We start from the raw sequence: 27,023 nt of genomic DNA, 5'->3' as shown, positions 1-27,023 counted from the left end.
GCATTTAGGTCTGAGTATAACAGACAGATGGAATATATAGACATTGTAATAATATCCTTAAAACGTTTGTAGCATTTATTTGGATTTGCCTTGGTTGAATGCCTTTACCAGTATATTTATATTTTCCTGTTGGCTAATTTGATACATATTATTTTTAGGAACACCTTTCCTCAGAGTACACTCAAAAGACTTCCTATTTTAGCCATTCTGGACAAGTATTGCAGAAAATGGAAATACTTCTGTCATTCTGATGGTTTTCTTTGTTTTTCAGGCAACCCGAGAGATCCATGCAGGCTTGAGGAAGGTCGTGGTTCTTATGTTCTGAGCAAAAAATGGCGCATGGTCAACCACTTCAGAGCTGTCATTGTTAAGAGGTTCCATTATATCACAAGAAACTGGAAGGGACTTTTCTCACAAATCCTCCTCCCTGCTCTTTTTGTCTCGGTTGCCATGACAGTGGCCCTTTCTGCTCCTAAAGATGAGGACCCTCCACTGCTTGAGTTAAGCCCCTCACAGTATTTTAACCTCACCCAGCCAAGGGGAAATTACATTCCCATTTCAAATGAGCGTGTCAGTGAAAGGTCACAGAAATATCTCAGTGATGCCAGTCCAGATGACATCATCAGAACATTTCATTTACCATCAGGTAAATCAGATGGCCTCTGTCAGAATGCTTCATTTACTGTCAGGTTGTTCAGCAGGTGTTTGTCAAATCATTGGGTCAAAATCATTGTGTTGGATTTTGGTGTATAGCAGTTTCAGTTTACTGGGAAAAACTTATTTTAAGGTGGGAAAATGTTTTGACCAAATAAAAATATTGATCCACAGTTGATTTCCGTAGATTATTAGTTCAATTTTGATGGATTTCATTTTATTTGTGTGTCACTGTTTGCATGATACATCTGCTAGGTCAAAGGTTTTGACTGCCGCATACTCTGTTAAACCAGACATTGGTCACAATTCTCTGATATCATTATGTCAACTAGTCTTTGATTTGTTTATCCTTAATCCAGGCCGATAAACAATTTATAGAAGTAAAAATTCAGTGGTCACTAGTGCTAGTTTATAGATTCTTTCTTTGTCAGGCATGCAATAAGGGTGTTGCTGATTAAGGGTGTTGCTGATTAAGGGTATTGCTGATTAAGGATGTTGCTGATTAGGGGTATTGCTGATTAAGTGTGTTGCTGATTAGGGGTATTGCTGATTAAGGGTGTTGCTGATTAGGGGTATTGCTGATTGAGGGTGTTGCTGATTAAGCTTAAGCTAGAGGTGACTACATTGCTTCATTGTTGGATAATCAGTAGATTTGTCACCAACTTAGCGTGCTTGATCAGTATGCCTCAAAACACAACACATTAAGAGGTGTGAAAGCTTATTCTGGACTTTTCAAAAGCCCTATAATTGAACTATTGCCCCACTGTCTGTACTAAGACATTAGGGATAGACCATTTAATTTTCATGGGGTGGTGGTTGCTAGGATTTCCTTCTGAGCCATGTTTTTTTTTCTTCCTTTTACCTCAAGATAATTAATTTGGAAAAACGAATATAATGGATATAATAGGTGATTTTTTGTTCTTTCTGTAAATCAGAGCAAATATTGTTTTGAAGCAATTTAAGAACTGGAAATTTTTTGTTCAAGAAACTGTCCCCCTCCCAATTAAGTTGTCAGCCCCTTGCAGCATTATCTCACACCATAAGGTTTGCACCATGATGTATCAGCACGATATAGCTTTAGAACAGAATATGTGAAGCCATGGTCTGAATTAAGAAAAGACATGTTAGCAATAACAACTAACTTTTATTATCATCCTCCAAGACTGTTATGTATTATTCAAGATATTATGACAGTTTGTTGTCAACTAATGATTACTATTTAAGAACAGTACAATAGAATAAAATTGTGTTGGGTGAAATGATTATTTTGCAAGGAAACCATTTAATCATGGAAGCATAATACTAATACTAAAACAGCAGCATATCTGGTACTGAATTGTCCAGTACATTTAATAATTTTTATGTTTCCTTTGACTGCTTTTATATTAAATTTCACATTTATATAGCTGCCATTGATACAGTTTGTTAAAAATATATGGCAGAGCCTTTAAAATTTCATGATTTCTGTTAGATTTTTGCATACAAGTGATATTGGCCATAGGGTCCATCTCTACCCTCAATAACTTAAGCTCTCAGTCACATCTAGCAAACTACTGAGATTCCAAGCATATAACCATATATATACACTTAATGAGGAATGAAAAGACAACCTTTCTGCATGCATGTGGCATTGACCCCATGGTCCATCTTTTGGCATAGGCCCAGTTGTCAAAAGTTTGAAATCAATTACTATTTATACACTTACTGGGCAAGAAATGACAAATTTATACATGCAACTGAAATTGGCCTTAGGAATTCATCTTTACCCCAAGGGACTTAGTTGTTGGGTCATAGATTGAAAATCATCAAAATCCCCACCCTGTAGCCATGTACATATATGCTAGACATGAAAAGGCATGAACAACTAATGGATATAGACAACTGAAATTTTCCCTTGGGGCAGTTGTACTGACAGCGACCTATACAAGAGACTCAAATTGTGAAATTAGCATCAAAACCAGAAAGCACAGGGATAGGTATTGTATAAACACAATTCTGGTTATCTGTCTTGTGATGACCTTGAACTCCCCTTTCATGCAGACTGATTGATATATGGCATTTCCGATGTGTTAAAATAATGATGTCTGGTTATAGGAAGTTGACGAGATTTATGCACTGTATTTTTATCAGTAATAATATATAATCCAATTGTTATTCATATTGAAGTAGTACATGTACACATCTTTTCTATTTTTAAAATTCATATCATTTTATAAAAACCTGGCTCAGAAAAGTTTCGATTTAAATGCAAAATTGTTCATTGATTTACAGGTGTTGGTGCTACTTGTGTGCTGAAGAAACCCTTCAACAACTCGTTTGACAGTGACATTTTCCACAGCCTGAATGTTTCACAACAGACCTTTGAGTTGCTGTCTCGGTATTATGAGCCAGGTTGTGAAAGAGTGTTTGTCTCTGGGATTAGACTGGAAAATTATGTACCTCAGGTGGCTGTCATCTCTACAAAAGGACAAACTGACAAAATCAACTCCACTGCACACCCTCCAGGTACATAGTAATGGGTCTTTTTCATGTGTGGGTTGTTATTGGTTCTTTTTTACTATGGTCTCAATATACCTCACCATTTGATTTTACCCCACTATTGATTTCAAAAATGGAAATCTTTAATGTAAAAAAAAAGTTACATAGAACTTAGTCAGTTCATTGATTGATTTATGATGTCTAACCCGAATATGACTAGACTGGCCCTAACACTGCCATTCTCTATGCCTTTCATGCTTAATGGACTTTCCATACTACCATGGTGCCATGTTTGTGTATACTGTGGGCGAGTTGATTTCTTCAGACAACATTGACGTAGTTCATGCAGTATTTGATAACTGCTGGATGATTCCATAAATTACCATAATGTTGAGAGTTTAGATTTATATCCCTTTGCACTCATGTACATAGAAATTACACTGCTTGTTAAATCCACATGAAAAGCAAATTTGTAGTTGTGATTCTTTTCCTTAGCTTGATTCGAAATTGTAAATATTAGAAGCAGACAACATAGTATTTTCTTTCTATGTACATGTGTAGTCGTACATACACCCCTCTGCTGCAAATGGACTTGTCCTGGAACTGGAAATGACTTGCGAACAATGTCGTCTTTTCGGCTGAAAACTTCCATTTGGAATGAAATGCTCAGACAATAATGGTGTAAGCGTCCCATCTTGGCATAATCAGGTTTGAAATTATAAATCAATAAATAAACTAAGTTCTATGCATCTTTTATCTCATTTGTGCTTTTAGTTTTTTAAATCAGTAGGTGTGTATGTGTGTGTGTGATTTGGATTTTTAACGTAGCTTTAACAATTTTTCAGTCATATCGCTACGATGTCTGCAGTGTGACAGTTTATAGTGATATCTAGCACTGGGGCATCATGCTGCAGACAATTAGCATGATGTCCCACCCAGTCACATTATCCTGACACCAGGCCGACAGTCCTAACACTAACCTCTTAATGCTGAGCACCAAAAAGTGAGGCAGCTGTTAGTACCATTTTTGTAAGTCTTTTGTATGACTTGACCAGGGATCAAACCCACAGTCTCCCGCATCCGAGGCAGACACTCTAACCACTAGACCACTGGAGTGGTCTAAATTGGTTTGGGGGGTACAAAGAAATGGAGAGGTATATTCAGACTATAATAGCACTATAATAGCACTTTCAACATTTTATTTTGCTATATAATGCAAAGTAAATAGAAGCTAGTGTATTTCACATGGACATACTGAGATAGCTGATGCAGACTGATTTGGATGGGTATCAAACCCATGAGTCTTTTGCTTTACCAACTGAGCTATCATTGCTCCCAAAGGGAAGTATGGAGAAATCATACCTGTAGGGAATCACGTATGTTCTAGAGGTGTTTTGTTGATGTTATTCCATACATGAAACTAATTAAACTTTCATGCACTTAAAACTAGGGAATTATAGCAATAATGAGGAATTACAGCAAAAAAAAGAGATTTTTGATGGTATATATCAACTATTTAGAAAATGTTGTTGTATCTACTCATCCTGAACAGATGGTTATATTGATATGGGGCTTTCAGTAAATAATCTGGTGAAGTTTCGTTGGCCCTTAATGAAAATGATGTTGCTTTGTCCTCCAATATGGCTGCTATTATGGTCATGTTGAAAATCTTATTGATTCTCCTCCGGAATGAATGGTCATATTGACATATGATTTCCACCCTCAATTTCCCATTCTTTTGACTTAGGTTTTTATGACATTTCTTATTGAGGAACATTGGGTGGGTATCCGCTAATTACAAGCAGCAGGTTTATATTGATGAACCTTGAACAAGAATACCAATGTTGCACAGTATTATTTACCAACTTCCCAACTTTGCTTTCAACAGCAAATCTTTATTAAGGACTTTTGTATTTCAAATTGAGCATGAACCTGCATAATGGTAACCTTGATCAAATTTGATTTCTTACATTTCATGACCACATTTGCAAGAGTTATGGCCCCTGATTGCTTCAGTATTACTTTACCTTGGAGTGTTTGAACTTGGATAAATTTTATGTGCAAGTGTATGTTGATGAGAACTTGAATCAGTTTAATTTACTGCATTCTGCATCATCATTTGAAAATTGTTGTGGTTCCTGATTGCTCACAGTCTATCTTTTGTTTCCAAAGTATAATTTTAAGAAGGAATCTTGGATTTCAATCAGATCTGTCATGAACCTTTGTATTAGTAAGTCCTTGAACAGTTGAATTGCCATTACTTCACATAATGACCTTGACCCCAGAAAACCTGTCTTCTTACCTCATTTCCCAACAGGGTCTATTCTCACGGTCTATTCTATTTAAGTCTCAGTCAAGTGGTTTGTAGTAAAGATAGGTTGTGTGGATGGGTGATCCTTTTGTAATGTACATATTGTGTTTCAGTATATGTTTATATATTTGCAATGTTGTATTTACTTGTCTTTTTAACTTTGACTTTCAATAACTAACTTACACTCCTTCAGTGCAAATTTAATTGATTTTACATTTGACCTTAGAGCTTTATTTGGTACAAAATTCTTGTAATTAATGAACATTATCCTTCTCCCAGCTTTTCACTTTTTTGCACTCCTCTCTGTTGATGTATACATCAGTATCATGGATACTTTGATTTTTACTTGCAGATGTCAAGGGAAAATACTACCCCTCCTGCTATTGTTCTGCTGACAATACAGGGTACATTTGTTCTGAGGATGGTTATAGCATGCCTCCTCAGTTCCGAGTGGTTACGCGTGACATTCTTCAAGATATTTCTCAGTCCAGCCCAGATCCTGATGGCAAATACTATCTATACACCACTGATGCATATCGGCTTCATCGGTAAAAAACCCAAAATGAAATAAACAAACCATTTCTACCATTTGCTAATTTGAAGTACAGATATTGCCCATATTAAAGTATTTTCTGTAAGTACTGGTGGAACAACTGTTTCCATAGGATTAAATGCCCATGATTTGTGAAATAGGGTTGAATGTGATATTTTTGGAGTATTCATGAGTTCATGAGTGCAGGTAGTTTTTTTATAGTTACTAGGATTTATGGTGAAATAGTTGCTTGTCAGCTTCATGAATACAGCTACCCTACCAGGATTTATGGTAAAAATAAGATGGCAGCCACATAAATACAGTTACCTGGAGTTATGGTAAAGAAATTGCATATCAACCTCATGGATGCTACTAATTTAGCTTAATTTTATACTGATACAAGTGCAGATACTAGCATAATAAGAAACTGCACACAGTCAGTTTGAAGGGAATGTAATAATCATGTAAAGTGTATACTTTTAGCCATATAAGATAGCTCTCTATGTAATAATTATGTAACATGAATACTTTTAGTGATGTAATCCTGCCTCTGTAATAATTATGTAACATGAATACTTCTAGCCATATAAACCTAGCTAGGTATGTAATAATTATGTAACATGAATACTTTTAGTTATATAAACCTAGCTCTTTATGTAATAATTATGTAACATGAATACTTTTAGTCATATAAACCTAGCTCTGTGAGTAATAATTATGTAACATGAATACTTTTAGTCATTTAAAACTAGCTATGTATGTAATAATTATGTAACATGAATACTTTTAGTAATATAAACCTAGCTCTGTATGTAATAATTATGTAACATGAATACTTCTAGTCATATAAACCTAGCTCTGTGAGTAATAATTATGTAACATGAATACTTCTAACCATATAAGCCTTTTTATGTAATGTATGGATAAATGCGAATCAAATGTCTCTATATTACTATATTATAGACATCTATCTTGCTGTTGAAATAATAAAATTTTCTTTGCAGATATGGTGCATTTGGATTTGGCAGCGAAGTATCTTTTGTCCCGGATGATTTTGGACAATCATCACCCACACAGTTCAGACGACTTGCTGTCCGTGGGCAAGCCATAGTATGTTTCAAATTCTCAGTCATACTTCTGTTAAGCATTCAGCAAAAGGGGGTGACAAGTAATTTCTTTGAAAGTTAAATCAAAATTTATGTCGCAGAAAGATAGATTTTGCAAATTCATTGGGCCATGTGTTGAAAATATGACAGCAGATATTTGTAAACCCACCCTTTTTTATCATTTTTTGTGAGATACAGTGAAGTCATTTTGATTTATAAGGTACTAATTTTTGTTGTTTTCAAGGTTTCTAGAAATCACTAATTAAAAAACACTTTAAAATATCTTGACAGTAAATATCCCTTCTGTCAGAGACAGTTCCTTGAATTGAATTACCCAGGAATTGTTTTTTTTCTCTCTTCAAACCCAACAATTTAAGAAAATAGTGCCATTGGAAATATATACATTCAGAGTATACCGACTTGAATGACCTCATCATCTGATATATGTCTGAAAACAATTTGGGTGCCATTAGGCTCAGTTTGTTTTGTCATTGTACTCACTACCAGAAGTGTGCAGGTTCAGTTCCCATCCTAGGATCAGCCCATTTGGTTACCATGGTGTGTCATTTAGCAAGGCAGTTTACTCAGCTTGCTTCAGCAAGTGTTACTGTTCCATAAAAGACAAAACCAAATATGGTGTGTCACTGGGCAAGGCACTTAACTCGGCTTGCTTCAGCAAGTGTTACTGTCCCATAAAAGACAAAACCAAATATGGTGTGTCACTGGGCAAGGCACTTACTCAGCTTGCTTCAGCAAGTGTTACTGTCCCATAAAAGACAAAACCAAATATAGTGTGTAACTAGGCAAGGCACTTAACTTGGATTGCTTCAGCAAGTGTTACTGTCCCATAAAAGACAAAACCAAATGTGGTGTGTCACTAGGCAAGGCACTTAACTCAGCTTGCTTCAGCAAGTGTTACTGTCCCATAAAATACAAAACCAAATATGGTGTGTCACTAGGCAAGACACTTAACTCATCTTGCCTCAGCAAGTGTTACAGTGCCATAAAATACCAAGACCCGGTGCACACTTGTATCATTCACAGTTCATAAAACTTTGAAAATTCCTTAAATTTAAAATAGTTTCTTGTATCCTTGCAGAGTTCTCAAATTAGTTTAAAAATTCCTTGAATTTATCTGAGGAAATAGAAAACATGTCATTTATAAAATATGGGTTGTGTTCTTCATGTATTTTCAAAAGTAATAAATAAAAATGTGATAAAGTTTGGGCCAGAAGACATATGACGATTGTAGTTACCAGATGAACTAGAATCCCCTTGCTATTTTAGTGGTGCAGTCAAGTGTTTATTTTCTACCTTTAATTTGTACCTATTTATTCAAGTAATGTGGAGAAAGTTCAGTTTAAGTCATCATATTAGGTACACTTTAAAAACCCTTAAATCTCTTAAAAAAATTCTTCGATCTCTTTGAAAACTCTTAGAGCTCTTTGAAACCCTTACTTGAAAACTCTTGAAAAAACCTAGGTTGTTCAAGACATGTAATAAATACCTTACTATAACAATTAAAACCCACATCTGCCAGCAGACCAGCCCTTGTTTGCTCTATTCTATGATTTCTAAGAAACTAAATGAGCCACAATGTGTCAGCACATTAGATCTAAGTCGGTGCTGTTAGTAATTGAGTGTATAAGTTATTAGGTAGATAAGTCATGGCAGTTACGACACAATAAGAAAATTTGGGGAGGGGTTTATTCCTTTTTGGTATCATTAAGTTATTAAACTTGCTACAGTTGAAAAGAAATATAATTGAATGTCTACATTGAAACTGGCTTTCATTTATGCCTCTGTTATTTGCTTTGAAGGCTATGTTAGGTTTATATGCCTTCCATTGTGTCCTGTCACATCCATCTTTCTGTCACATATAACATTTCAGCTCAGGAATGTCTGAAGAACTTAATGGATTAAATACAGATCTAATATAAGGCTTTGATTTAAGGAGACGTAGGTATAGTCTTTTATTTTTCAACATTTTCTGACAAAACTTAAGTTATACATCCCAGTTTGTCATACAGTTTTGCATATGGAACTAAGCTTTCTTCAGTCAAAACATATATATAACAATTAGGGCATTCATTTTATATGGACACATTTCTGGCTTCATGTTCCAGTTTTAGGAAATTTAACAAGGAAATTTATGCAGTTACATAAAAAAATAATACTTGCTCTTTGTCTTTGTTTCATTTTCAAGAATATTTTAACACTTCAGTCCATATTTTCTTTCTCCTACAGGTTTGGTACAATAACAAGGGATATCACTCCATGCCTGTCTACTTGAATACACTCAATAATGCAGTATTAAGGGCCAATCTACCCAAGAGTAAAGGAAATCCAGCAGCATATGGTGAGCCCAATTCATCAAATAAAAAGTTTGAACATACTCTATTTTTGTGCATAATATGTTAAACCATGTACAGTACAATATACTTCATTTTAACATGGTTCTTGTTGTAAGACGTATGGTCACAGATCCCTAGGTTCCATGGTAAAAGTATGGCTACCATTAAGTGGTAGTAAAGTTATTATATACTTCATTACTTGGACTCAGTGGAATTATGATATTCATTTTAATTTTTTGATTATAGATAGCACAAATTCTTCTTTAAATGTCTTGCATAACTTTGTTCTTAACAATGACAGACACATTCTTTAGTTGCATATGTGTCTGTATATTTTTACAAAAGATACCTATGATTTTTTTAAATGTTTAAAATACTTTTATATTTTTTGGCTTTTAATATAGATTTATAAATAGTTCAGTCTCAAAAAAGAATTCTTATGCTATCTTAATACCTTGTTTTAAGTCAGTCTCACCATAAGACAGTATACTTTCTGGCTCCTGTTAACAGCTTTATAATTAAGGAGTAATGTATGAACAATAAAGACCCTTATCTGCTGGCTCAGTGTGTGATATTGGATCTTTGTCTTAGTTGCTGGCACAGTGTGTGATATTGGATTTGCATCTTAATTGTTGGCTTTAGTGTGTGATATTTGATTTGTGTCTTAATTTCTGGCTCAGTGTGTGATAACGAATATGTATCTTAATTGCTAGGTGAGTGTGTGATATTCGATCTGTGTCAGTTGCTGGCTCAGTATGTGGTATTTGATCTGTGTCTTAGTTCATGGCTTAGTGTGTGATATCAGATCTTTGTCTTAATTGCTGGCTCAGTGTGTGATATTGGATCTGTGTCTTAATTGCTGGCTTAGTGTATGGTATCAGATCTGTGTCTTAGTTGCTGGCTCAGTGTGTGATATTGGATCTATGTCTTAATTGCTGGCTCAGTGTGTGATATCAGATCTGTGTCTTCAGTGCTGGTTAAGTGTGTGATATTGGATCTGTGTCTTAATTGCTGGTTAAGTGTGATATTGGATCTGTGTCTTAATTGCTGGTTCAGTGTGTGATATTGGATCTGTGTCGTAATTGTTGGCTTACTGTGTGATATTGGATCTTTGTTTTAATTGCTGGCTCAGCATGTGATGTTGGATCTGTGTCCTATTCTTTGTTCTGTATGCGATATCAGATCTGTGTCTTAACTGCTGGTTCAGTGTGGTATCAGAGCAGTGTCTTAACTGAGGTACATACATTTTATACACTAGCAAAGCTGATGTCATCATTAAGATTGAGCCAATGAATCAGACCCATCACAGTTGTATAATTAGACTTTTTACCAAGCCTTTGGAACAAGTATTTAGATTGATTAAAATCACATTAAGTGATGCAGCGAGCTTGAAGTTATAAGTTCTTAATGCCAGAAAGGAACTATTTATGTATTCATGCACCTTTATTGTTTGTTTTTACAGTTTTTGTAAACAGTGGTTAAAATATTGTTACTTTTAACTTATTTTTTGTGATTCGTTATTATTTTTATAACTATTTGCAATTTTAAGAAGTGTAGGCAATGGGTAATCAGTTTTCAAGTTCTGTGACTGCTTGAATCCTGTACAGTATGAAGATCAGTTCTTGCAAAGCACTGTACTCATTACAATTGCTAAGTTGATGTTTCAGATGAAATAGGAGTCATAAATTACTTTCAATTATATTGTATTTGTCCACTGTTATGTCCATACTCAAAAGTAAGTCCCTGCTTTGAGAAATTAGTAGCAGACTTGCTCCCCAAAATAAGCCTATTCCATCTTCTGACCCAAAATAAACCTATTCCACCTTCTGACCCAAAATAAGCCTATTCCAACTTCTGACCCAAAATAAGCCTATTCCAACTTCTAACCCAAAATAAGCCTATTCCAACTTCTGTCTCAAATGTAAATTAAATATGAGTACAGATATTCATATTGTTTTGTAATTTAATATAACAAATGAACACATGTTAACCTTTTTCACGGATTGGAAGAGTTTATGGGATGGCCTCTTGCCCATTATCTGTTATCCATCCATTAGCACAACCTTTTTATTGTTAATTCTCCAAAGTATTTGGAGGAATGCAATGAAACTTGTCACACACATTCATTCCAAGGTCTAATTGGTCTTCGATGAAAATGGCTCAAGAATTGCATCAAATTTGACCACCACAACATCCAGATGAAAGATGTTGTTATGTCTGCTTGTTCTGAATGGATTGTTCTATTGACATGGGGTTGTCATCATAAGGCTGAATGGATTGTCCTATTGACATGGCGTTATCACCATAAGGCTGAATGGATTGTCCTATTGACACAGGGTTGTCACCATAAGGCTGAAATGATTGTCCTATTGACATGGGGTTGTCACCATAAGGCTGAATGGATTGTCCTATTGACACAGGGTTGTCACCATAAGGCTGAATGGATTGTCCTATTGACATGGGGTTGTCACCATAAGGCTGAATGGATTGTCCTATTGACATGGGGTTGTCATCATAAGGCTGAATGGATTGTCCTATTGACATGGCATTGTCACCATAAGGCTGAATGAATTGTCTTACTGACATGGGGTTGTCACCATAAAGTTGAATGGATTGTCCTATTGACATGGGGTTGTTACACCATAAGGCTGAATGGATTGTCCTATTGACACAGGGTTGTCACCATAAGGCTGAAATGATTGTCCTATAGACATGGGGTTGTCACCATAAGGCTGAATGGATTGTCATATTGACACAGGGTTGTCACCATAAGGCTGAATGGATAGTCCGATTGACACAGGGGTTGTCACCATAAGGCTGAATGGATTGTCCTATTGACATGGGGTTGTCACCATGAAGTTGAATGGATTGTCCTATTGACATGAGGTTGTCACCATAAGGCTGAATGGATTGTCCTATTGACATGGGGTTGTCACCATATAGCCAAATGTATTGTCCTACTGACATGGGGTTGTCATCATAATCCTGAATGGATTGTCCTATTGACATGGGGTTGTTACAGCATAAGGCTGAATAGATTGTCCTGTTGACATGAGGTTGTCACCATAAGGCTGAATGGATTGTCCTGTTGACATGGGGTTGTCACCATATGGCTGAAAGGATTGTTTTATAGACATGGGGTTGTCACCATAAAGTTGAATGGATTGTCCTATTGACATGGGGTTGTCACCAGAATGCTGAATGGATTGTCCTACTGACATAGGGTTGACACCATAAGGCTGAATGGATTGTCCTATTGGCATGGGGTTGTCACCATAAAGTTGAATGGATTGTCCTACTGACATGGGGTTGTCACCAGAATGCTGAATGGATTGTCCTACTAACATTGGGTTGGCATCATAAGGCTGAATGGATTGTCCTATTGACCTGGGGTTGTCACCATAAAGTTGAATGGATTGTCCTATTGACATGGGATTGTCACCATAAAGTTAAATCGATTGTCCTATTGACATGGGGTTGTTACACCATAAAGTTGAATGGATTGTCCTATTGACATGGGATTGTTACACCATAAGGCTGAATGGATTGTCCTATTGACACAGGGTTGTCATCATAAGGCTGAAATGATTGTCCTATTGACATGGGGTTGTCACCATAAGGCTGAACGGATTGTCCTATTGACACAGGGTTGTCACCATAAGGCTGAATGGATTGTCCTATTGACATGGGGTTGTCATCATAAGGCTGAATGGATTGTCCTATTGACATGGCATTGTCACCATAAGGCTGAATGAATTGTCTTACTGACATGGGGTTGTCACCATAAAGTTGAATGGATTGTCCTATTGACATGGGGTTGTCACCATAAGGCTGAATGGATTGTCCTATTGACACAGGGTTGTCACCATAAGGCTGAATGGATTGTCCTATTGACATGGGGTTGTCATCATAAGGCTGAATGGATTGTCCTATTGACATGGCGTTGTCACCATAAGGCTGAATGAATTGTCTTACTGACATGGGGTTGTCACCATAAAGTTGAATGGATTGTCCTATTGACATGGGGTTGTTACACCATAAGGCTGAATGGATTGTCCTATTGACACAGGGTTGTCACCATAAGGCTGAAATGATTGTCCTATTGGCATGGGGTTGTCACCATAAGGCTGAATGGATTGTCCTGTTGACACAGGGTTGTCACCATAAGGCTGAATGGATTGTCCTATTGACACAGGGTTGTCACCATAAGGCTGAATGGATTGTCCTATTGACACCATAAAGTTGAATGGATTGTCCTATTGACATGGGGTTGTCACCATAAGGCTGAATGGATTGTCCTATTGACATGGAGTTGTCACCATACGGCTGAATGGGGTTGTGACCATAAGGCCAAATGTATTGTCCTATTGACATGGGGTTGTTACGATAAGGCTGAATGGATTGTTCTATTGAGGTGGGGTTGTCACCATAAGGCTGAATGGATTGTCCTATTGACATGGGGTTGTCACCATAAGGCTGAATAGATTATCCTGTTGAGATGTGGTTGTCACCATAAGGCTGAATGGATTGTCTTATTGACATGGGGTTGTCACCATAAAGTTGAATGGATTGTCCTATTGACATGGGGTTGTTACCATAAGGCTGAATGGATTGTCCTATTGACATTGGGTTGTCACCATAAGGCTAAATAGATTATCCTATTGACATGGGGTTGTCACCATAAGGCTGAATGGATTGTCTTAATGACATGGGGTTGTCACCATAAAGTTGAATGGATTGTCTTAATGACATGGGGTTGTCACCATAAAGTTGAATGGATTGTCCTATTGACATGGGGTTGTTACCATAAGGCTGAATGGATTGTCCTATTGGCATTGGGTTGTCACCATAAGGCTGAATGGATTATCCTATTGACATGGGGTTGTCACCATAAAGTTGAATGGATTGTCCTATTGACTTGGGGTTGTTACACCATAAAGTTGAATGGATTGTCCTATTGACATGGCATTGTCACCATAAGGCTGAATGGATTGTCTTATTGACATGGGGTTGTCACCATAATGTTGAATGGATTGTCCTATTGACATGGGGTTGTCACCATAAGGCTGAATGGATTATCCTATTGACATGGGGTTGTCACCATAAGGCTGAATGGATTGTCTTAATGACATGGGGTTGTCACCATAAAGTTGAATGGATTGTCCTATTGACATGGGGTTGTTACCATAAGGCTGAATGGATTGTCCTATTGACATTGGGTTGTCACCATAAGGCTGAATGGATTGTCCTATTGACATGGGGTTGTCACCATAAAGTTGAATGGATTGTCCTATTGACTTGGGGTTGTTACACCATAAAGTTGAATGGATTGTCCTATTGACATGGCATTGTCACCATAAGGCTGAATGGATTGTCTTATTGACATGGGGTTGTCACCATAATGTTGAATGGATTGTCCTATTGACATGGGGTTGTCACCATAAGGCTGAATGGATTATCCGAATGACACAGGGGTTGTCACCATAAGGCTGAATGGATTGTCCTGTTGACTTGGGGTTGTCACCATAAGGCTGAATGGATTGTCCTTTTGACATGGGGTTGTCACCATAAAGTTGAATGGATTGTCCTATTGACATGGGGTTGTTACACCATAAGGCTGAATGGATTGTCCTATTGACACAAGGTTGTCACTATAAGGCTGAAATGATTGTCCTATAGACATGGGGTTGTCACCATAAGGCTGAATGGATTGTCATATTGACACAGGGTTGTCACCATAAGGCTGAATGGATTGTCCGAATGACACAGGGGTTGTCACCATAAGGCTGAATGGATTGTCCTATTGACATGGGGTTGTCACCATGAAGTTGAATGGATTGTCCTATTGACATGAGGTTGTCACCATAAGGCTGAATGGATTGTCCTATTGACATGGGGTTGTCACCATATAGCCAAATGTATTTTCCTACTGACATGGGGTTGTCATCATAATCCTGAATGGATTGTCCTATTGACATGGGGTTGTTACAGCATAAGGCTGAATAGATTGTCCTATTGACATGAGGTTGTCACCATAAGGCTGAATGTATTGTCCTGTTGACATGGGGTTGTCACCATATGGCTAAAAGGATTGTTTTATAGACATGGGGTTGTCACCATAAAGTTGAATGGATTGTCCTATTGACTTGGGGTTGTTACACCATAAAGTTGAATGGATTGTCCTATTGACATGGCATTGTCACCATAAGGCTGAATGGATTGTCTTATTGACATGGGGTTGTCACCATAATGTTGAATGGATTGTCCTATTGACATGGGGTTGTCACCATAAGGCTGAATGGATTATCCTATTGACATGGGGTTGTCACCATAAGGCTGAATGGATTGTCTTAATGACATGGGGTTGTCACCATAAAGTTGAATGGATTGTCCTATTGACATGGGGTTGTTACCATAAGGCTGAATGGATTGTCCTATTGACATTGGGTTGTCACCATAAGGCTGAATGGATTGTCCTATTGACATGGGGTTGTCACCATAAAGTTGAATGGATTGTCCTATTGACTTGGGGTTGTTACACCATAAAGTTGAATGGATTGTCCTATTGACATGGCATTGTCACCATAAGGCTGAATGGATTGTCTTATTGTCATGGGGTTGTCACCATAATGTTGAATGGATTGTCCTATTGACATGGGGTTGTCACCATAAGGCTGAATGGATTATCCGAATGACACAGGGGTTGTCACCATAAGGCTGAATGGATTGTCCTGTTGACTTGGGGTTGTCACCATAAGGCTGAATGGATTGTCCTTTTGACATGGGGTTGTCACCATAAAGTTGAATGGATTGTCCTATTGACATGGGGTTGTTACACCATAAGGCTGAATGGATTGTCCTATTGACACAAGGTTGTCACTATAAGGCTGAAATGATTGTCCTATAGACATGGGGTTGTCACCATAAGGCTGAATGGATTGTCATATTGACACAGGGTTGTCACCATAAGGCTGAATGGATTGTCCGAATGACACAGGGGTTGTCACCATAAGGCTGAATGGATTGTCCTATTGACATGGGGTTGTCACCATGAAGTTGAATGGATTGTCCTATTGACATGAGGTTGTCACCATAAGGCTGAATGGATTGTCCTATTGACATGGGGTTGTCACCATATAGCCAAATGTATTTTCCTACTGACATGGGGTTGTCATCATAATCCTGAATGGATTGTCCTATTGACATGGGGTTGTTACAGCATAAGGCTGAATAGATTGTCCTATTGACATGAGGTTGTCACCATAAGGCTGAATGTATTGTCCTGTTGACATGGGGTTGTCACCATATGGCTAAAAGGATTGTTTTATAGACATGGGGTTGTCACCATAAAGTTGAATGGATTGTCCTATTGACATGGGGTTGTCACCAGAATGCTGAATGGATTGTCCTACTGACATAGGGTTGACACCATAAGGTTGAATGGATTGTCCTATTGACATGGGGTTGTCACCATAAAGTCGAATGGATTGTCCTACTGACATGGGGTTGTCACCAGAATGCTGAATGGATTGTCCTACTGACATTGGGTTGGCATCATAAGGCTGAATGGATTGTCCTATTGACCTGGGGTTGTCACCATAAAGTTGAATGGATTGTCCTATTGACATGGGATTGTCACCATAAAGTTAAATCGATTGTCCTATTGACATGGGGTTGTTACACCATAAAGTTGAATGGATTGTCCTATTGACACAGGGTTGTCACCATAAGGCTGAATGGATTGTCCTATTGACATGGGGTTGTTACCATAAGGCTGAATGGATTGACCTATTGACATGGGGTTGTCACCATAAGGCTAAATGGATTGTCCTATTGACATGGGTTTGTTACACCATAAGGCTGAATGGATTGTCCTATTGACACAGGGTTGTCACCATAAGGCTGAATGGATTGTCCTATTGACATGGGGCTGTCACCATAAGGCTGAATGGATTGTCCTATTGACATTAGGTTGTTACCATAAGGCTGAATGGATTGTCCTATTGACATGGGGTTGTCACCATAAGGCTGAATGGATTGTCCTTTTGACATGGGGTTTTCACCATACGGCTTCTTATGATGTCTGATTAATCCTAAATGGTATCCAGTATGACTACCACTTTAGCCATCTTGAAAATTTTGTCATTACCCAAGAATATCAAAGATGGTTTCAACGTTACTCAGTTAAAAGGAAGAAATTGTTAGATTTAGGATTCTTTGACATTCCTTTTTGTCACTGGAGAATGAGTCTCTTTTTTGTATTTTCATTATTTTAGCAGCATGAAAAATGGAATGGCATTCATTCATTAAATCATTCCCCAAAAAAAGTTACAGATATTGATTCTTAAAGGGATATTCAGTTGCTGTACTAAAGTCACTTATTCTTAAATGTGAATCAGATACTCACTTATGACACTGTTGTAGCACAAAAATGTGTTCCAGTATCGTCATGTACCTACCTGTTGATTGCCAGTGAAAATTCAGGATCATGTCCACTTAAAAAAAATAGACACTTCTTATCTGGAATGTCCGTTAACAACCAAAATGACTGTAGTATGTAATATCTTTCAGAATGCTGCTATTTTATGACTAACATGATTCTGTTTCAGGTTAGTATAAATCTTTCTTACAAAGGATGATCTGGTCCCAGTTTTATGGACTGGTACTAAAACTTGCATCAAGCAAATCACACAAAAATTACATTCCAATGTTTGTAGGTCCAGAATGATGTAAATTATGCATAAACTGAGTGCGTTGGATTATTATTGAAAATATTCTCTAGGGAAATAAATTCCTTCATCTGAGATGACTCTATGTGGATACGCAGGCTTTAGTATTACTAGCAGTGGAGGTTCAGTTACATCTTTCCCAACTATTCATTGAGAATTTGAAAAGATTGTTTCTCTTGAGTTTTTGTATGAAGATATTTGTCTGCATGTTAATGCCTTTCAGTGTTCTATCATTGCCTGAAACCTGTGAAGTGTGGTACACCCAGTTTCTGACAACATGACTCCAATACAGTGTTGTACTGATCTAATTACTTCCACACACACATCTAAATTTTGAGTTGACGCCATTACTATTGCTCCAGATTTGAATACCAATGAAAATGCCAGAAATTGTTACATACTAAATAGTATAATTTATATTTTAGGTATCACACTGATCAATCATCCCATGAACCAGACAAACAACAGGCTGAATATGGACTACATGTAAGTTAGTGCATTGCATTCAGTATGGACTTACATGTAAGTTAGTGCTTTGCATTCAGTGTGAGCTATATGTAAGTTAGTACTTTGTATTCAGTATGGACTTACATGTAAGTTACATAAATTAGTGCTTTGCATTCAGTATGAGCTATATGTAAGTTAGTGCACTGCATTCAGTATGGACTTGCATGTAAGTTAGTACTTTGCATTCAGTATGGACTTACATGTAATTTACATAAATTAGTGCTTTGCATTCAGTATGGACTGCATGTAAGTTAGTGCTTTGCATTCAGTATGGACTTACATGAAAGTTAGTTTTGCATTCAGTATGGACTGCATGTAAGTTACTGCTTTGCATTCAGTATGTATTTACATTGTAAGTTAGTGCTTTGCATTCACTATGGACCACATGCAAACATAGTGTTTTACATTCAATATGGACTGCATGTTCGTTTGTGCTTTGCATTCAATGTGAACTACATGTAAGTGCTTTGTACTCAATATGGACTATGGACTACAAGTACATGTAAGTTGTTGCTTTGTATTCAATATGGACTATGGACTACAAGTACATGTAAGTTTGTGCTTTGCATTCAATATGGACTACATGTAAGTTAGTGCTTTGCATTCAGTATGGATTACATGTAAGTTTGTACTTTGCATTCAGTATTGACTACATATAAGTTTGTGCTTTGCATTCAGTATGGACTACATATAAGTTTGTGTTTTGAATTCAGTATGGGCTACATATAAGTTTGTGCTTTGCATTCAGTATGGACTACATATAAGTTTGTGTTTTGAATTCAGTATGGACTTGCATATAAGTTAGTACTTTGCATTCAGTGTGGACTACATATAAGTTTACGTTTTGCATTCAGTATGGACTTGCATGTAAGTTAGTACTTTGCATTCAGTATGGACTTCATGTAATTCCAGCAAAGAGACCAGTGTAAAAAATATAATTTATTAATTATCTTACCAGTGATTAACATTACATAGGTATAATTATGTTGTGCTTTCTTCAGTATTTATGGGCAGGATTAGACAATTGATAAGAGTCATATAATTGAAAAATATGTTTTACATGAGCATGTATCCTTTTTCTTCATCTTTCCTAAGCAAAATGTACTTATGGCAATAATGCTACGACAGAAAATTAAATGTTTGGTTAGTTACATGCTTAAAGTAATGTCTTATCAATAATAATAATAATAATAATAATAATAATAATAATAATAACATGTCTGTTTGTAATAATAATATTAATAATTATTTACTGTAAATATTTGTGACATTAGAAATTTCTTACAAATATTAGCCTTCATCTTTACCTGATTTTTCGAAAATTATGAACTTCTTGTAATATTTGAAATAATATTTAACAATCAGTTTAAAATTTGCTAAGAAATTCAGGGATTTTGTTTTACATGTTTCAGATTGCAGGGATTGGATTTGTTATGAAATTCAGGGATTTTGTTTGACTTATTTCAGATTGCAGGGATTGGATTTGCTATGAAATTCAGAAATTTTATTTGACTTGTTTCAGATAGCAGGGATTGGATTTGCTATGAAATTCAGGGGTTTTATTTGACTTGTTTCAGATAGCAGGGATTGGATTTGCTATGAAATTCAGGGATTTTATTTGACTTGTTTCAGATAGCAGGGATCAGATCTACTATGAAATTCAGGGATTCTTTTTTGCTTGTTTCAGATTGCAGGGATCGGATTTGCTATGAGATTCAGGGATTTTATTTGACTTGTTTCAGATTGCAGGGATCGGATTTGCTATGAATTCAGGGATTTTATTTGACTTGTTTCAGACTGCAGGGATCGGATTTGCTATGAAATTCAGGGATTTTATTTGACTTGTTTCAGATTGCAGGGATCGGATTTGCTATGAAATTCAGGGATTTTATTTGACTTGTTTCAGACTGCAGGGATCAGATGTCCTCATAGCCATCTTCATCATTGTGGCTATGTCCTTTGTGCCAGCCAGCTTTGTTGTGTTCTTGGTGTATGAGAGGTCCATCAACGCCAAACATCTGCAGTTTGTCAGTGGCCTCAACCCTGTTATGTATTGGCTGGCCAACTATGTATGGGATATGGTGAGTCAATATATATATATATATATATATATATATATATATATATATATGGACACACACACACACACACACACACACACACACACACAAATCTTAAAAGTTCCATGTAGGGCCCCGAGTGGCCTAGTGGTCTAAAGTGCTCACAATTCCAGATCACTGCCATCTCCCCTCTGTCTGCGTGGGTTAGAGTCCAAGGCTCGGCTAGCGTGAGCGCGTGGGAAAGCCTGCCAGTAGCTTCTTGTGGGTCGGTGGTTCTTCCCTGGGTTTTCCAGGGTTCTTCCTCCACCAGTTATACTGGCAGCCATGTATAGCCTATCTTGTGCTGAAAAATGGCATTAAACCCTAGAACAACAACAACAACAAAAACTAAAGTTCCATGTACTTTGAGAAACTTTTTATGCCATTGTATACGTGTTTTTTCAGTTTAATTATGAAGATAAAATTTTCCTGTTTGCTTGCAAGAAACTGAAGGTGCAAGTTAGTTAAACATTCTCCAGGACCTTCTGCATCTTGCACCACCATCAATATATCTGACTAAATAAAAAAACAATATTGCTAAAATTTTATCTAGAATTTTGTTCAGAATACTTTAAATTTTTTAACCAGTATTCCTCATCGTCATGCCAAAGAGTGATTAAAAAATTCAAAATATTTTAAAGAGATTAATCATTTTCATGCAGATTTTAGCAGTATGCTGCATTTATTTAGTCTGTTATAGAAAGGGATGCAAGTCACTAAGGGTCATAGAGAAAAATATAATGCAGCTGATAATCATATGTGTAGCTTTGCACTTCTTGGATACTATAATGCTGTTCACGGCAGCCACTTTGCACTTCTTGAAAGGCTCAGTTATTGTGGGTACCTGGGAAAGCCGGCCAGTAGTTTCTCGGGGGTCTGTGGTTCTTCCCTGGGTTTTCCAGGGTTCTTCCTCCACCAGTTATACTGGCTGCCATATATACCCTATCTTGTGCTGAAAAATGGCGCTAAACCCTAGAACAACAACAACAGCATTTCTTGAATACTGTAATACTGTTCATGACAGCCACATTGCACTTCTTGAGCACAATGATGTTATTCATGGCATCCACTTTGTACTTCTTGAGTACTAACATGCTGTTTATTGCAGCTACTGTGTACTTGAGTACCATAATGCAGTTGATGGATGCTACTTTGCACTTCTTGAGCATTAGCATGCAGTTCATGAAAGCTATATTGTACTTTTTGAGTACTAAAATGCTGTTGATGGCAGGCACTTTGCACTTGAGTACTAACATGATGTTCATGACAACTGCATTGCACTTCTCAAGTACAATGAAGTTCTTCATGGCAGCCATGAAAATGCTTAAGAGTGTCCCAACGACAGTAACAGAGTGTATTGATGGTGCATTTAACCACAAATATAGTATTTAATGAAAATCTTAATCAGTTTAATTCTTCTGCACCAAGACCAAAGATGAGTAAATTAAGTAGTTAGTAGTAATGATGCAACAAAACTTTACCAGTTCAGTAGGATCCCGAAAGGCTTTTTAGTGGGGGACCGTTGGTACCACTCAGTACGAGTCTTTATATAAGCATGAAACCATGGGGGCATGTCATCTACTGATGAGTCTTGTTTTATTTTGATAGCTTGCATCTTATTGTCACCACAAGAAAGGTCATTTGTATTTGAAAACATGAATGTTTTGGTATAACTATTACCCACCTTAGGAGATAAATTAACGGAACATCAAGAGAAATTAAATAGTGATGTTTTCAAATACTCTAGGAACCCATGATAAAATGTTCAGAAATGATATACATATGGTTTTATTGTACATAACTGTATTTATAGGCCATATGCAGACTGCCTAATATGGTTGTTAGATATTTTCTTCAGTAATGAGTGCAGATTTTTGAAGCAATTTCATACTAATAGTTTGGGTTCAAACCCTTAGAAGCCAATATAAACTGCCAAGTAGTTTGCAGGTGGATGCTAGTTTATGCGTATTGTAGATGTCATGGAAAAGAGCATCTTGTTTGCTTTGATTGAGAATTTTCTTTGAAATTTATAACTTTTTTTAAATAAAAGAAAATATGTAGCCAAACTTGAATTTGTTTTGTTAAAAATATGCCTTGCATTAATTAGTAAAGCACAGCAAAACAAAAATCTTGTGCAAAGTTAGTTTTCTTTATATGTCAGTGTCTGTGTACAGGATGATTGCTTGGAAATCCATCAGGTGGTAGTATGCTTCCATTACTGAAGGGTCACTTAAGGTTATCAGTTAGTTTTATGGACTGATGAACATCTGTTCATCATCACCTATTCCTTCATTACTGCACCATCATGAATTTTGTTTTGTTGACTCATCAGAACTTAATTTTAAGTTGGGAAGTTTTATGTTTCGTTGATGATTATTACTATGTTTTAGAATGTGGTCTCCAGAAAATAAATTGAATATTTTGATTAATGACATTTTCCATGTTTATTTTTCATGTGTGCCCAGCTGCAAACATTTAAACCCAGATCAAACCTTAGTCACAAAACAGCACAAAATATGAATAAATGCTTGAATTATTAAAAAAAACACATTTAACTTAGAAACTTTGCTCTGAGCAAAGCTTGAAACATGATATTATTATAAGACTGTACATAAAGGCCAAGCTTTAACAATAGGCATGTGTTTGAATTTTGAAATTTTGATTCCAAATTCAATTTTTGCGCTCAATATTTTTGTAACTGCAGGGCTTGGAAATCATGAAGTCTTAAGTCTGAGTTTCAGTTTCAAATTTGTTTCGACCAATCATAAAATGATATTTTTCAAAGGTTATTTGTGATTGGTTGAGAGTGGAAATTTAAATCTTGAACATGAGCTCAGAGTTTTATGGCCTGGCCCGATCTCGTACCACCTAGTTTTAAGTGCGCCAGGATATACATGGCTGGCTGAAAATCATAATTAGAAGTAACAGTGCCAACACTTTCAGCCAGCACTTTGACCAATTATAGTTTTCATTAATAATAATAATGACAGACTGTATGGTCATAATATCACAAAATATATATATAGGTTTTCAAAGACAATTTAATGTCAAGGGAGACAACTCAAATATTGGTAAATAATTACAACCTTATAGTAGTTTTTAACCTTGGGTATTTCTGATGGTAACACTTGAAACAGCAGTCGAGAATGCTTTTAAAAACGTTTAAACTCAAAACATCACTTTAAGGTTTCGGACCATGTTTCATATAGTAGTATTAAATCTTTGGTGATGTATTATGGTAAAGTTGAGAATAATAATTATAGAAAGGTTATTTAGTCAGTTTATGATAATGTAAAACCTGTCTTGAAAGACCATTGCTATGAGAGACCACCTTGAGAGACCAAATTCTCAATGCATAGACTTACTAACTACATAGTATTATGACCTGTTTTGAGAGATCACCTGTCATGAGAGACAATGACTTTTTGGTATAAGATGTCAAGACAGGTTCTACTGTAGTAAAAAGGACCATGAACAGCAATGTCACTGGAGTCATTCATCTTATGTTAGGTAAATTAGTATCATTTCATTCATCACTGTTTTCAGTATTTTGGTTACAATTTCTTTTGATGTCAAATTTATATTCTTCCTTTGATACTTTTCAGTGTAATTATGTGATTCCAGCCTTTTGTATCATTGTGATCCTAATAGCCTTCCAGATACCTGCCTATGTTTCTCCATCCAACCTCCCAGCTGTCATTGCTCTCTTCTTTTTATATGGGTAAGTGTTTTAGTATTGCAGCTTTGTTGTTTTGCTTTGAAAATCATGTTCACCTTCATTGCTGTCATGATATTTTGGCATGAAAATTGTATGACACACTGACACAGGGATGATTATGAAATATCACTTAGGTATGCCTGGTGGCCCTAATTTCCACTGGCAAGTCCAACATTTTTCTCAAAAGTTAGTAAATCTTACATGCCAGTACTTTTTCCTCTTTTCATTTGTATCTGTAACGTGTTACTCAATCAGAACCATAAGTGTACATTTTTCTTTACCTAAAGCCATCTAATGCATGCAGATGCTACAGACTGATTTTAAGTATATTTAATCAGAATAAGTCCGGGTCCAGAATCTGGTATTTATGATAATCAAATAACAGCAGAATTGACTCGGGAACATAATGCATATTTTTCCATTTGTCTACCTTTCTCTTTGAAGGGAACGTTGGCATGAAATTTGTTATTTTATTAATGTGTTGTATTAAAACAAACAGGTGGGGGCAGTGTAAAAATAATGCACAACAAAGTGAACATTGCCTTTTGAGCCTGTTAGGTGAAATACAAACTCAGAGGTGACTATTTTGTCTGAATCATCTACTAGTGCGGACCCTGTAAATATTTGGATTCTCCAGCATATATACGTTGTTGAAAAGGTGACATGAGAACATACAGCTCCCCATTTTCATGACCAACACATATTCCTTCCTTAATTATAACTTTTTTGGACCAGCTGGTTGAATAGCTCACAGTACATGCTGATAATGGTCAATACATTTTTTGCATTGAATTGCTTAAACTCATCATGTGACCTGAAATTCATCTGTCGGGATATCCTTGGTCTGGCATGAAATGCTAAATGACTTTTTCATTCTAATAAGCCAAATCATGGTTTTCATGACATTTTTTTTCCATGGTCTTTTATTGAAAATGGAATATAGGTTTAAATATTCTTGTTTGTTGACTTGGGTCTGCTTGGCAAATGTGCTGCAAAGAGACCTATCCTTCGAAAATACAGAAGTTTAATTTAGGTGAAATAAATTAATGGTGTCATATTATCAGAGGGCATCTTGATTCCAGTAACACCAGTAAGTAAAAACAGAAATATTACAATCGAACTTAAATTTATATTATATGAATAAACAGAATTTTTATTTTCATTTTGAAGACTTGTTATTAAAATAAAATATTTTGTAAAGCCAGAACACAACAGCAATTTCTATGACTGCTACAGTTTGAAATGGCAACTTCTTTACAAAACAAGAACATGAGTATAGATTATATTAGTTTTTAATATGCTATTAAAGGACATCACATAAAGGAAATAAAAGGTTATGATTGAAGAGGGTTGGAAACTTAGGAACCATATGCTTGTGAATTTAAATTCCCAATTCCAGGGGTTGTTGATCCCAACATTTTAATGATGGAATCTTCCATGCTGACATAACACTTTGCAATGCCACATACCATTTTTATAGACCACTGGGTCTTTGACTTTGGATTTTAACTTTTTGCCATGCCAACATTTTGAAACACCAGCATGAAAACTACTGAAAGTACTAATTGATTTTTACATGAAGCAAAATAAATACTGACTATGCTTGAGTTAGCCTTGCTCAGACAAATCCAAGTCAGCTGCTGCTAGTTCATCAAATTTTGTATATAAAGGCAGCACAGATCTTATCTTGATATTCATTTAGAATAATTTAGAGAATAAGCTTTGGCCTGAAAATGCTGTATTTATATTGAGAGAGAGAGAGAGAGAGAGAGAGACTTGAGTTTTTGTCATGTATTAACTTATATTGCAGTTAACTGGTTTGCCAGCACTTGACATGTATTTACCAGAGTGTCTGCTTTAGGTAATCATGTTGACTAACTGAATCATTTTGTTTCAGTGATAACAACCATTAATGTCAGTCATAATAATTCACTTGTTGCATATATGCCCATCTGCATGAAGTAGCTCTGCCATGTACCTAATTTCAATGAAAACCAAACTTATAATGATGCAGAACTGATGCAAAATACATTTGAGTTGAAGAAACAAGCATAAAACTGAATTATTTTGAACACACTGGCCACATTTACTTTCAAACCATGTGTACACTGGTTGGCTCTGGTCGGGACCTGGACCTGATGTTGGGGTTATGACTATATTGTCTTCTTTGTTTATTGAACTGTCCTTAAACTGAAATGATTATGTAATTGGTTTTAAGTTTGGCCTTTGATGGCACAGCAACATAAGCAGGTTATTTTGTGACAAGGGAATTGGAGTAAAGTGCTTGCACAAAGACACACAACGTTAGTTGACCCAGGCTGGTCCAGTGGTAGGATTCAAACCTGCACCTGTTTGATCATGAGTCTGGCATGCCAACCACAGAGCTACTACAGCTCTCAGTTGGTTTTGTATAGGGCCTTTTGTTACAAACAAATATGTGGAACAAATATAACTGGAAGGAAGAAATATTTTATACTAATATTCAGGCACATGTACATTGCATTTCTGTGATATGTGCAGTTCCTTCAGCAGATG

At 36.4% G+C, this 27,023-nt stretch overlaps 1 protein-coding gene across 4 annotated transcripts in view; it reads left to right on the top strand.

Moving 5' to 3' along the window:
• Window positions 1–27,023, top strand: part of LOC149807771 (ATP-binding cassette sub-family A member 2-like) — a 148,127-nt gene that overhangs the window by 98,314 nt on the left and 22,790 nt on the right. For all 4 annotated transcript variants that reach the window (XM_089970402.1, XM_089970410.1, XM_089970419.1 and 1 more), the window contains 8 exons: window positions 272–646; window positions 2,926–3,159; window positions 5,796–5,991; window positions 6,980–7,085; window positions 9,329–9,440; window positions 18,590–18,650; window positions 20,578–20,752; window positions 24,376–24,491. In XM_089970402.1, coding sequence (XP_089826528.1) covers window positions 272–646; window positions 2,926–3,159; window positions 5,796–5,991; window positions 6,980–7,085; window positions 9,329–9,440; window positions 18,590–18,650; window positions 20,578–20,752; window positions 24,376–24,491 — 1,375 coding nt within the window. The remainder of the gene's footprint in view (window positions 1–271; window positions 647–2,925; window positions 3,160–5,795; window positions 5,992–6,979; window positions 7,086–9,328; window positions 9,441–18,589; window positions 18,651–20,577; window positions 20,753–24,375; window positions 24,492–27,023) is intronic.

This window comes from Sinohyriopsis cumingii, chromosome 1 (assembly GCF_028554795.1).
Source record: "Sinohyriopsis cumingii isolate HCF-2022 chromosome 1, ASM2855479v2, whole genome shotgun sequence".
NCBI classification, from domain to species: Eukaryota; Metazoa; Mollusca; class Bivalvia; order Unionida; family Unionidae; genus Sinohyriopsis; species Sinohyriopsis cumingii.
Note: the sequence above shows the minus strand (reverse complement) of the source record. Positions and strands in the feature narration are given on the sequence as shown.